At 43.9% G+C, this 13,212-nt stretch overlaps 1 protein-coding gene across 2 annotated transcripts; it reads left to right on the top strand.

Annotated features, from left to right (window-relative positions):
• The first annotated feature begins 3,371 nt into the window (after positions 1–3,371).
• LOC123162100 (protein NRT1/ PTR FAMILY 2.3) lies at positions 3,372–8,981 on the top strand. Of its 2 annotated transcripts, none has more exons than XM_044579902.1 (4): positions 3,372–3,649; positions 3,753–3,958; positions 4,045–4,604; positions 7,934–8,981. In XM_044579902.1, the coding sequence occupies exons 1-4, from the start codon at positions 3,451–3,453 to the stop codon at positions 8,742–8,744; spliced, it is 1,776 nt and encodes a 591-aa protein (XP_044435837.1). In that variant the 5' UTR covers positions 3,372–3,450; the 3' UTR covers positions 8,745–8,981. The 2 variants fall into 2 exon arrangements, with proteins under 2 accessions (XP_044435837.1, XP_044435836.1); XM_044579901.1 differs by having other exon boundaries at positions 3,375–3,649; positions 3,741–3,958.
• Positions 8,982–13,212: the final 4,231 nt, after the last annotated feature.

The following is a 13,212-nucleotide window of genomic DNA, read 5'->3' as shown; positions in this document are numbered from 1 at the left end:
TTCGGTGGTGTCCATGGATGATTTCTTAGACCATATTTTTGATGTCATATTCTAGATCCCGTGGTAATTCAATTTCTATAATTTTATTTGAATGTTTAACAAGTATTATGTCCAGGTGCTTGATTCTTTGGAATCCCATTTGTTGAATGTTGTAGTGGAGATACCAGATAATGTCAACTTACAAATTATACAAGTTTGCCGAGATAAGCGAGGAAAATGTGGTTCTCTCTTTTGCTGATCACTTGGAAGCCATACAAGCATTCAAATATGCAAATAAAGGAGAAGCTCCCTATCCGAGTGGTCTGGCATATATTGCTTCACAGTTGATCTTCTGCAGTCAAATCTAAATGGTGCACGGTGATCAAAGGATTACAGTATGTATAAAAAGGCTTCCTCTTTTAAATCATTACAGCCAACTCGACCTCAAACCCATTGACATTTATTTTCTCATCTTAAAATAAGAAACAACATACATGCATACGCGAGATGAGGCACCAGCGCGGCGTGCTGCCGCGCCTTCCGCCTGCTAGTCCCATACTAAGACTAGGATGTGTCGCCACATCCTAGGCCAGTCCTTTTCTTCAGAGCACGATGAAAAATCCTATGACAAGAGAATGTATACATGAGTCTATTGCTCGTAATGGTTGTGTGCAAGATGAAAATCAAACTAGGGGACGTAGACAATAAGACCCTATAGCATAAATTAAAGGAAGAATTTGCTTGATTTCCTTCGAACGAAAAGAACAATCCAAATGCCCCCACTGCATCAATGGTTACATTCGGTCTGCAGTCTGAACTGCATGGCCAAGACAGTTGACAGGGGTGCCATCAACTTTTGTACTTCCTCCGACACTTGAACTAAAACCATCACACTTATTTTGAATTGGAGGAAGTACGTGCTATGGTGGCACACTGGCACGTCGCAACAATATAATCACAGGGTGAATTTTTCATCTCAAGGGCAAAAGGCTATCATCTCCTACTAGACAAATCTCTAACTCACCTTTTGGGGCTTCCACTCTTACATAAAGCTCTTGCTTTGACAAATCAAAATTGTGTGAGGTACCTGCTTGGTGGAGAACATATCCCAACATACCCATACGGCCGCATGCACGTCTCTGACTGGTGAGCTGCATATATCCTGCTTTCCACATTGCTGGCAAAGTTATCTGAGTGATATGTAAGCCATTACTCCAATGCTCATTGCTCAATCATTCAGTCATCCGCGCGTTCCCACCAGTACCATCCATCGTTAGTGGAGCTTATTAATTAGCAACATATGACACCACACCACACATTTGACAACGAAGTTTTTCTCTACGAGGAATTGATCGTCTACGACCAATACATGTAGTACGTACGATTATTGAGGTCGGTCCCAATACTCCACCACTCTTTACCACTGCACTGATGTGACAGTGTAACTAAAGAATTGAGGGTCGCTCCGATAGTTAGAGCATCTACAGCCGGACTTTGCAAATTCAGCTCCTCAAACACCCGCAGACGCGACTGGACGCGTCCGCGGGCAGTGACTAGTCACGTCATAAATTAGCCACTGTGCATCTGAGTCTTTCATATGTCGATCCCTAAATTCATACAAAGCATGCAAAAGAAATCCAATGTACTACATACTACATGCACAAGAAATCTTCGTCACCGGAGATGTCCACGACGACGGTGCCGGGCGCCGGCTGGAGCGGCGGGTAGGAGGGCTCCGGCTCATCCTCCTCCTACTCGACCTCATCCATGTAGACGAGCATTTCCGCCTCCTCCGCGGCCTTTTGCGCCTCCATCTGCTGCCGATGATGGCATCTGGCCTCCGCAGCCGACTCCGGGCGGAGGGAATCTAGGATGGCCTGCTGCTCCGCCTGCAGATCCGCGTCGCCATCGTCCCCCACATCCTCCTCCTCCACCTCCTCCTCCAACTCCTCCTCTGAATCCACTGCATCCGGAGGTAGCCCCACGGCGATCCAGGCTTCGCGCCTTGCCCGGATATGCTCAGGGAGCTCGAGCCGGCGCTTCGGCGTTAGAAATGGCTCGCTCCTACTAGGCGGATGGGGGGAGTGGAAAGTGGTGGCGGCGGCAGACAGGGGGAGGAAAATAGGTATGGTAGGGTTTCAGTGTCATTGGTCGGCTTAAATAGCCGGGCTAGGCACTACGCGACCCGCCGGAGTGGCGCCACGTGGCGACACCGGTCCGATGGAGGATACGAGCTTCGGACCGCCGGGTTTTTGGGCGTTTCCGCGTGGGACCCCATCGTCAGTCCGACGTGGCGGGCGTGCCCGTGCGCCTCCATATTCGTCTCATATTTGGACTGGATATGAGGGGTGCCGGTCAGCCCGGACGTTTTTGGCCCGTTTGAGGGGGCCGTCTAGGTCGAAAAATCGTGACCGGGTGGCCCGCCTGGCCGTATGAGGTGGGTTTGGGGCGCCCGGCTGTAGATGCTCTTAGGTCCTTGTATTGAAACAAACCCATTAGGCTTCAAGTGCTAGACTTGATATTGATGGTCGTTTTTTAGATTTATGTCAGACCTTCTGGCGTTGTTTGTTTAGTTGAAGAAGACGTCTCGTCGACTACAAAGACGTCTGTGACAACTTTGTCAATCTCAAGATGTTGTATCAACTCAGTATCTCGAAGATGCTCATAGGAGTAAGATGGACGTGTGTAAGGACTACGAAGTGGCTACGATGACTTCATAAAATCTTAAGATGATATGTCGGCTCAGTCTCAGGGTGAGTGTATGTGCATATATATGAGCGTTTATGTCTGTACTATGTTCAAAAATAAGAAAGAGAAGCGCTAACATGCAACATTGTACCATTGATATAGCACATGCGGCTATAAAACACTTCATCACATAAGTGTGTGTGGATTAGTAAATAACACAGAATCACATCCCAACAAAGCCCATCGAAACACCGATTATAAAAAAAGAAAAGAGTTTGTCTAGGACATATCTAGATATGCCCTAGTAGTTATTGTACATCTAAGTCACTCAATCAAGCATAAGAAGGTAAAGCAAAAAGGAAAATATCCACACGAACCTCCGCGTAAGATCAATGACTTAAGACTTACATGTGCAATACTTATGGCACAGCTAAATGTGCTTTAGCAAAACGGTGTATATATTGAAAGTCTGTATTTTCGAATTGCTCTTTTTTTTTGCGAAAAGCACATGAATGAATCTAAAGCTCATCAGATTATATACCACCATCCAATTGTTAATCTATTTGAAAAGCGGGCTCACTTGACACTGAGTCACTGACGGACTGTACGTAGACAAGTCAGACATGGAGCTTTAGCGTGCTCTCGTGCCTCTTTTTTTCCCCTCGTATCAAAAGAGATAGCTGGCCAACTCCACCGTCTACCGGTCTTTGCTAGAGATAGTGCGACAATATATACTGTATGATATAATAGCCATGCCACCTAGTTTTACGCTGCACATATGCCATGCCACCTAGTTTTACGCTGCACATACTCATGACTTACGCCTGCGCTCGTAGCTCAATCATTGCAGCAAGAGAGACCATACCCATGGAGGCCAACGGGTCGCAGCAGGAGGAGGCTGGGCACCTCAGCGTTGATCACGAGCCCCTCAAGGAACCCAGGAACAAGAAGGGGGGATGGATCACCTTCCCTTTCCTCGCAGGTTCGTGCATCCTACTCGTGTGTGCTCTAGTCTGTGGAGCATGATCACAATTAAGTCTGTGTCTGGCCGTGTGATCAATCGATGTTTGCAGTGGCCATACTAGGCCTCGGGCTGGCGACCGGCGGCGCCACGTCCAACCTGGTGGTCTACCTGATAAAGGAGTACAACGTGGCGAGCGTCGACGCGGCGCAGATCTCCAACATCATCTCCGGATCCATCAGCGTCGCCCCCGTGGCCGGCGCCATTGTCGCCGACGCCTTCTTCGGCTGCTTCCCCATCGTCGCGGTCGCCATGGTCATGGCCGTCCTCGTAAGTTTATGATCTGCGCGCGCGTGCACATGTATGTTCATTACCAAAGCTTCTGCTCCACTGACCACTCCATGTCGCGCGTGCAGTCCTTGGTCATGTTCACGCTGACGGCGAGTCTTCCCGGACTCCGGCCGGCGGCATGCCAGCTCGGCGCCGGCCCGTGCGAGCAGGCGTCGACGGGGCAGATGGCGGCCCTGTACGCGGCCGTGTTCCTGCTCTGCCTGAGCGCGGCGGGGGCGCGGTTCAACCAGGCGACCATGGGCGCCAACCAGTTCGAGGCCGCCGCCGACCGCGACGTCTTCTTCAACTGGTACTTCATCTTCTTCTACGCGTCCACCGTGCTCGGCGCTACGGTCATCGTCTACCTCCAGGACACGGTGTCGTGGACGCTCGGCTTCGGCGTCTCGTGCGCCGCCAGCGTCGTCGGCCTCACGGCGCTGCTCCTCGGCGCGCGGTACTACCGGCAGCCCCCCGCTCAGGGCAGCCCGTTCACGGGGCTCGCCAGGGTGGTCGTCGCCGCGGCGAGGAAGAGGAAGGTCAGTGTCGTGGCGTCGGAGGAGTTGAAGTTTTACTACGGGCTATGTAGGGGCGACGAAGACGTCAAGACTGGCGGCGACGGTGTCGTTACCCCGAGCGACAGCTTTAGGTAAGAAAAGATTTCGTATGCATTTGTTTATGGGTGTGGTTAGGTCTCAATCCACTGAGATTTAATCAAGTCTTCGTTTTAGGATTTAATCAAGTCTTGGTCAAGAGACGTAACATGCAATAGAGGAAAAAAAACTGATTTTTTTTTTGCACGGATCTCGGTATAAGATCTCACCGTTATAGTATCGACTGAGATTTAATGAAGTTTGAGTCGACTGGGACTTAGCAAGACTCTTTGTTTATATCACCTCCGTTTCCAAAATAGTTGAAGTTCTAGACTTGTTCTAGGTCAAACTTCATTATGTTTGACCAAGTCTATATAAAAATATATCAATACTAGCAATGTGCACGTGCGTTTCAACGGATCCAAAATAGAATAATATATATTCACAAATTTGAAAGAAACAATCTATTTTTAGTATACATATACCATTAAAAATATATCATATTTCACTCAAAATATATTCCTTGGGTTATTTTGATGAGGTATATGGTTGGTTTTGATGAGGAATATGGTTAGTTTTAAGATATTAAGGGGTTTCCTTTAAATTGGGGCAAAGAAGTGGGATATTGTTGCAAAAATGCCATGACTTGCCTCATAGTCGTTAGATGTAGATCTGATGGTCAGAAATAACGGACGGCAGACACACCATCATCACCAACTGAATCTTTTATAAGAGTAGAAATCTATAAAATAAAATTTACTTCAATAGATTCATTATGAAATATATTTTTGTATTATATATATTTGACATTGTAGGTCCTTGCGGATTTTTTTTACGGTCTTATTCAAATTTACAAAGGTTTCGCTTAGAAAAATCTTAAAACTTTAATTATTCCGAAACGGGGGAGTGCTAGTTTGGTTCCACATGCATAAACGAACTTTATAAATGCTTAAGCTTAAACCCTTTAAAATGGCAGGGAATGTGGAAGTAAATAATGATTTATTTATTTTAAGTTGATTTTCTTTTGTTAGGAAGTGCTTTTGTAGTATACCCATGGTTTTGAATTTTGGTTTCACTAATATTTCAGCAACAACAAAATCATTTAACTTTCAGTTATTTCTAGATCAAAGTCCAAAATATTCACATAAATTTAATTGACTCCAACCAATTATTCTGAGTCTTAAAAAATCATAATAATTTATTTATGGGTGTGTCTAGGTCACATGTAGATGAGAAATAACTATGTCTCATCTAACTTCTTCACCATTCGATTTTACGCGAGATTCGTTGGGATTTTTTCTTTTGTTTTTTGTTTGGTTAATCGAGTATTGTAGGAGTTAGATGAGACTTTATTAATTCTCATCTAGTTGAGAATCAGCAAATCCATTTATTTATGTGTAGTACAACCATAATGGCTAAAATATTTTGATTGAAACACAATTATCACAGAAACCGCGTACTACAGAACACCGAATTATCTTCACTCCAAAACGCTTTGGTTTGTAGTACTACGTGAACTAGGTAGCTACCACGTCGACACATATCAATTAATGTTTGTTGAAATAGTTAGGTTCCTTTCTGTCTGGTCATATAACATTGTGCTAAAAATCAATTAGGTTCCTTGGTATAAATACCCTTGTACTACAAGAAAACAACATACGGAAGTATACAGGGCAACGCAAAAAAGTGCTTTTAGCACAGGACCATACTGATCTTGACATGTTTTCATTTTCGTTTTTCCATCGCAACATACTTGTGTGTGTGCGCGCCCAACTTTGTACCAAACCATTGGGCTTTATGCTAAAGCTGGATCATATGGATAGAAAATCCATGCTCTTCCTTTGGTCTCACCCAGGCAAAATACTCAGTAGATCTGCGACAACAAACAGGTAATTGTGCAAAGCGGTGAGCACTATTATTCACTTTTTATATTAGACTATTAGCTTCTCTTCCTTTCTTTTGTGCTCATTGAGAATGGAGATATTCTTTCGCTGCAATTTGCATGTTTGTAGTTTATTTCCATTTGTACCCACTCACCTTAGGGCTTTTGAAAACGAGACATTACAATCTATATGATATTCTAGTTTGAATTGCACATGCATTAAGTATATACATTTTGTGTTTTGAGCATAATTAAATTTCGTTCCATAGTTAATAAAGATAGTACTTGGTCACTGTTGGGTATGCAGGAGTATGTGGCAAGGGTTGTTTTCCTGTCCATGGCAACTTAACTCCCACCTCCACACTATAATCAGTATTATCGGTGATTATTAAAGCAATGACATGGACATATTACCTCACGGTTGTGCTACACAAAATATAGTGCTTTCCTAGTTTGTTTTGTGTGTGTGTGTGTGTGTGTGTGTGTGTGGAGACTGAAGGAAAATATTGGCTTTACAATTAGATAAACTTTTAGCATGCTTATCATGGATATCGAAATTGGTGAACACATTGAAATGGTAAGTATAAATTTGTCCCCATATTAACATTATAATTTTACTAGATTTTGTCGGTTTATAACAGTGTACATCAATGGTTGAGTTGAGTTTCGAATACGTCCATGTCCAAAACGACTCCTTTTTTTCCGCAAAAAAAAACTCCTTTTTGGATATTTATTCTACTTCTTTTTCAGTATTTAAACCACCGGTGGCAATGCCACCTACCAGCTTTGATTATCCAACTTTTTGGTAAAATTAACATATACTCCCTCCGCCCCAACGGAGAGAGTAGTAAGGGTCAACTATTCAAGTATATTAGACTAGTTTGCATGTTGGAAAAAACTATTACTAGCTACTATGTAGGTGTTTGTATTTTGCGACATAATATATAGGTATATAGTTAAGGACATATTAACACATGTTTTTTTTGGGGGAGGAAAGGCCTGAGGTCACATATTAAGTTCCGCATGTCCTTACAAACACACATATACAGAAAAATAAAATTACATTCAAGTCTGTGGGGTGTCGAAGACTTGTTCCTCCTACATCCATAGACGGAGTGTCATGAACATAGCTCTATGTCACATCTGGTCCTCCGCCTCAGCGTAGCAAACTTTTTTTAATCCATAATTTTATACAAGCAATATGTTAGTGTCTTGAAATTTTAGCTGGGAAAATTAGTCTCATCCATAAAGTTAAGTATGACGCAAAATATATTGTTTAGTTGGCTGAGCAAATTAGTCTCGACATGGCTAACGACAAATGGTACTATGGTAGCGATTAATTTGTGCAAAACACAAGAGAGAATCATATTAAGATGGGTGGAACGACAAATTGTAACGAACACAAATGGCACTCCTGTAAACATCACTACTGCCTGATATATATGAGAAGTGATCGACGACAATGACATGCACTTATTTCCACGTTTGCTCGATCGCGTGCAGCTTCCTGAACCGTGCCGCGGTGATCACGGACGGCGACGTGGACGGCGCGAGCGGCTCGGTGCTCCGTCCGTGGCGCGTCTGCACGGTGCAGCAGGTGGAGGACTTCAAGACGGTGCTGCGCATCATGCCGCTCTGGAGCGCGGCCATCGTGCTGAGCGTCGCCATCGGCGTGCAGATCAACTTCACCATCCTGCAGGCGCTCGCCATGGACCGCGCCGTCGGCCGCTTCACCGTGCCGGCGGGCTCCATGTTCGTCGCCAGCCTCGTAGCCGTGGTCATATTCCTCGGGCTCCTCGACCGGGTCCTGCTCCCGCTCTGGAGGCGGCTCATCGGCCACACGCCGACGCCGCTGCAGTGCGTGGGCGTGGGCCACGCGCTCACCGTGCTGAGCATGGCCGCGTCCGCCATCATCGAACACCACCGCACCGCCACGGTGCGCGCGCACGGGGAGGAGGGCAACCCGGCGTGGGTGTCGCCGCTGTCGGCGATGTGGCTGCTCCTGCCGTTCGCCGTGGCCGGGGCCGGCGAGGCGCTGTATTTCCCGGCGCAGGTGACGCTGTACTACCAGGAGTTCCCGCCGTCGCTCAAGAACACGGCCACGGGCATGATGGCGATGATCGTGGCGCTCGGGTTCTACCTGAGCACGGCCCTCATCAACATCGTCCAGCGCGCCACCACGTGGCTGCCGGACAACATGAACGCCTCCAAGCTGGAGAACCTCTACTGGCTGCTCGCCGTGCTCGTCGCCGTCAACTTCGGATACTTCCTTACGTGCGCCAAGCTGTACACGTACCAGAACATCGGCAAGTAGCTCCAGCCCAGGACGCAACACACTCGTTGCTATATGTGCTTTGGGTGTGACGAACTATCAGTTTGGCAGGAGAGATACGTACGGCTCCTGCCGATCCAAGACAGATTCCTTGACCCGTTCAAAATGTTTGCGATTCATGTTGATACTAGACTAGAAGGAGCGTCGGGCACGTTTTGCTGCATAATTTGTGTTATTAGAATTTTTAAAAATAAAAATTAGTTTGACGGGTGAGAAAGATGATAAATTGTGATTTCTCTTCGGAAAAAGCTTACCTTCTACCGGCCGATCGCACGCGCCCGTCCGCCGGCTCCATAGCCGTTTGATCGTGTGTTGATCAAACGGTCAAGAGCTTCCCCGCGTCCGCCGAAGCCACGTCTGTTTTCCTGCAACTCATCTGTTGTTTCAAGTCTGTCATTCATGCAACTGGGTAACAATAGGGGGGTTCCGGGGCTCGTCTGGAAGCCGCATCTGTTTTCCTGCAACTCACCTGTTATTTCAAGACAGTCATTCCTGCAACTGGGTAACAGTAGGGGAGTTTCGAGGCTCGTCTGAATTAGTCGGCGAGCGGCTGGATTTGGGAGCTGGCGGACGGGCACGACGGCGCAAGGCGTTGGGCCACCAGGCCTTATCCACCCTGGTGGCGACGACAACTTGCTCGGGATCGGCGATGGCCGGCGACGACTCAAGCAGGTACGAGTCAGAGATCGGCGATTTCTGCAACAAATATCTTGTTTCAGAAATAAAAAGACGATTCGATGGTGAAGGTTTTTTCAGCAACAGGGTCTAGTTTTATAAAGTTTCTGCAACACAAGTCTTGTTTCAGAAAAAAATGGTTTGGCAGCGAAGTTTTTTTTCCTGCAACATGGGTCTTGCTTCAGAACATAGCCCCGGTTGCAGAAAGCGTTGGAGGAGCACACGGTGTTAGAGCATACGAGGCCAAGTATTGCAACACGACGCATGTTTCAGAAACATAGCTTCAGTTGCAGAAATCGTCAAAGGAGACGTGGGAGCTTGTGGCCGTCATGCTAGAGTAGAGTCCGCGGCTGTTCTCGAAGCATGCTCCCTCGGTGAGCTTGATTTGTGTCAGATCCAACCATCTGAGACGCGATATGGTGCACCATAGTGTTGCAGACACCATACTATTGCAGAAACTTCAATGTAGTTCCTGCATGCCGGTGGCGGGTTGATTTTGCGGTGGGTTGGCGGCGGCGCCGTGCGGGGTGCAACTTTGTCGAGGCCGGGGACCATAGTGTTGTTTCCGCAACTGCCCGTTTGTTGCGGGAAATAACGAGTGGGCATGCAGGGCGCGGACACTAGATCGGAAGGGTATCAGTTCGGGCATCCAACAGCAGTAGAGTCCTAAATCATTGATCTTACATGGAAATTCGTGTGGGTACTTTTTTTTTTACTTTTCTTTTTCTTTCTATGCTTGATTGAGTCACTTAGATGTGCAATAACTAGAGCACATCTAGATGTGCCCTAGACATGATAACTCTGACCTTTTTTATGGCAATTTATATTTGTGTGATGATGGCACATTTAGTTTGCAGTCATGCAATTCTTCTAAAAGAAAATAAACTAAGACATATTTGCCAACCTCGCCAACTAAACTTGCTACCCTCGATGAACATAATTTGCTATCACAAATGTTCGATTTGGTTTGCCTGAAAATATTACGTTCGCTACATATTCGAATTCGAGTCATTCTTTTTTCTATGAGGAGAAAAAAAAACGGCCTCTATATGGATGGGAGCTCTTATTTAGGACGTTGTGAAGCTAAGAAACGCGCACCCACTGATCCCCCGCACAACATTTAGGGCCGGCCCATGTGCGTGGAGGGGCGCCCATTTTCGTTTTTCTCTTTTATTATTTCTTTGTCGTTTCCTTTTTCATTTTTTCTTCTTTAAATCAACCTCGGAATTTACAAAAATGTTCATGATTTTTAAAAAGTGAGTTTTAAAAATAGTTTACAAATTGTTTTAGAAAATACAAAAAAATTGACGAATTTAAAAGTGTGTGGATTTTAAAAATTATTCACAAAATATTTTTTTCTTATTCTAAAAACGTTGCTAACTTTTAAAAAAATGTTTTTAAATTTAGAAAAATGTTTATGAATTTCAAGATTTTTTTTCTAATTTAAAAACTGTTCATGAATTTCTAAAAATGAAAATATTTGAATTTAAATGATTTTTTTGTATTTGATGAACACAAGTTTAATTTGATGAGCGAATTTTTAAATTGATCATAATTTTTAATATATAATGAACATTCTTCGAATTTTGATGAATAAAATTCGAATTTGATGAACATTTTTAAATTTGATAAATTGAATAAAAAAATAGTATCTGAAAAATGTTTGCAAAATGAAAAAAATAAAGACGAAAAAGAATAAGGAAAAAAACATGAAAAAATGAAATGAAATGAAATGGAAATGGAAAAAGAAAAGAACTATCAACAAAAGGGTCTAGGAAGGTTCTAGAACCTTTCCGAACCATAACAGTGATCTTGCAGTACTTGGGCCAGCCCAAATGACGCACCTTCCCCCAATGTTTAGTTTTGATTTGCACGGAGCCTTCAATTTCCCTCAAGCAGTTTCATACATATGTTGTGTGATTGATGCACCTAAGTTGTGTGATTCATATATATATATATATATATATATATATATATATATATATATATATATATATATATATATATATATATATATATATTGTTAAGGACTGACAAGCATTGATCAAAAAATGGCTTAAAAATAAAATAAAGTCAAATAATACCTGAAGCAACATCTTGAGCTGGAAGCCTGGAACCTAGACTTGTCGAAGTTGCACGCTCTCTCCACAACTGAAACGACATTGCATCTGTACAGGGGGGCCCTCTCACCTCTCAACTTGGCTCTCAACTTGGATCGAGGACCGCCCATTCAACAACGATCATGTGTCATAGGGGGGGGGGGAGCAAAGACCAAACCCTGGAACATTGTTGCCACATAGATTGCGTTAGGGCATCCCCAATAGATTACCGAAAAACCTCCCCTAATGATGACCTATTGGGGCTCCCTAATAACACTTTTTATAATTATTGGGCCGGATGAGCGCTCCAGCAGATCACCAATAAATCTTCCCCAATACCTAACCTGGTCTATAGCTCCCACTTGGTAGTGGCACAATGGACGTCGGCGATGGCACGATGGTGTTAGCGACGCGCAACGGCGGTGGCGGTCGGTGGTGGTGGCGGCGGTCGCTAGTTATCAACAATGGCAGCAGCGCTCGGTGGTGATTTGTGGTAGTCGCATAGTGGTGGCGGTGGCGCGGCGGATGGTGGTGGCGGTTAGCTGCGGTTTGATGGTGGGGGCGGCGGCGGTGGCGGTTCGGTTGTAGTCTAATGTTGGTTTGCGGCGGGGCACTGACATGGGGTGTACTGGGGATTGGATGTCCATTTTCGGCAAGCAACTCGTTCCCAACACAGTACACCTATATAGTTTTTTTTTGCAAATACATGTTAACTTTTGTAATACACATTGTATATTTTTCCGTACACACAGGGAACTCTTTTAACAAATTGATTTTTCTAAAATACATGATGAATATTTTTTTCAAATACATGCCCCAGCATTTTTAGCATATAGGGTAAACATTTTTCAAATTCCTGCTGATCATTTTTTAAATGGTATGAGACTTTTGCAAAACAATTACGCGAACATTTTTTTTACATTGCATTAAAAAATTCAAGAAAATATCATGACTTTTTTGGAACGCGTGAAGTTTCTTTCAAAAGCTTGCCACAAACATTTCTTTGAATGTTACAATTTTTTGATTGTACAGTGCATTTACTAAACATCACAAACTTTCTTTTGAAATGCATGAATATTTTTCAAATATCAACATTTTTTAAATGGTGCAAACAAATATTTTTATTGAAACTTATGATTAAAATAAAAATAAATTTAATTTACTCATGTTTTTGAAAAATTGTTTGAAAATTTTAAAGTGTCCTCACTTTAAAAACTGTTCATGGATTTTTAAAAATTGTTCAGGTTTTCAAAATTTGTCCATGAAGAAATTGTTCGGAATACCAAATTGTGCTCTTATTTTTCAGAAAATGTTTGGAATTACAAATTTTATTCACATTTGAAAAATACTTTCGAAATTTAAAAATTGTTTGTGTTTGCAAAGATATTCTACATTTCAAAATTGTTCGCAATTTGCATAAAATGTTTCAAAAAAATTCTAAAATGTCTTCTAAGCTTGATGCTGCATTATGTTCTTAAACATTTGCCACTCTGTAGTCATTAGCATCAGCTATTGGGGTGGAGTGATAGGAGCCGTTGTTCCGTTTGTAGGTGGTCATGAGAGTTCGATTAATAGGCGACGCAGTTCATCACAGTATTTTTTGTGTCCCACTTCAGTCGGCTGGCCCGAAGCTAAAGCTCGAAGGTAAAAACCAAATAAACAGAACGACGCTGGCC

This window comes from Triticum aestivum, chromosome 7B (genome assembly GCF_018294505.1).
Source record: "Triticum aestivum cultivar Chinese Spring chromosome 7B, IWGSC CS RefSeq v2.1, whole genome shotgun sequence".
Classification (NCBI taxonomy): Eukaryota; Viridiplantae; Streptophyta; class Magnoliopsida; order Poales; family Poaceae; genus Triticum; species Triticum aestivum.
Note: the sequence above shows the minus strand (reverse complement) of the source record. Positions and strands in the feature narration are given on the sequence as shown.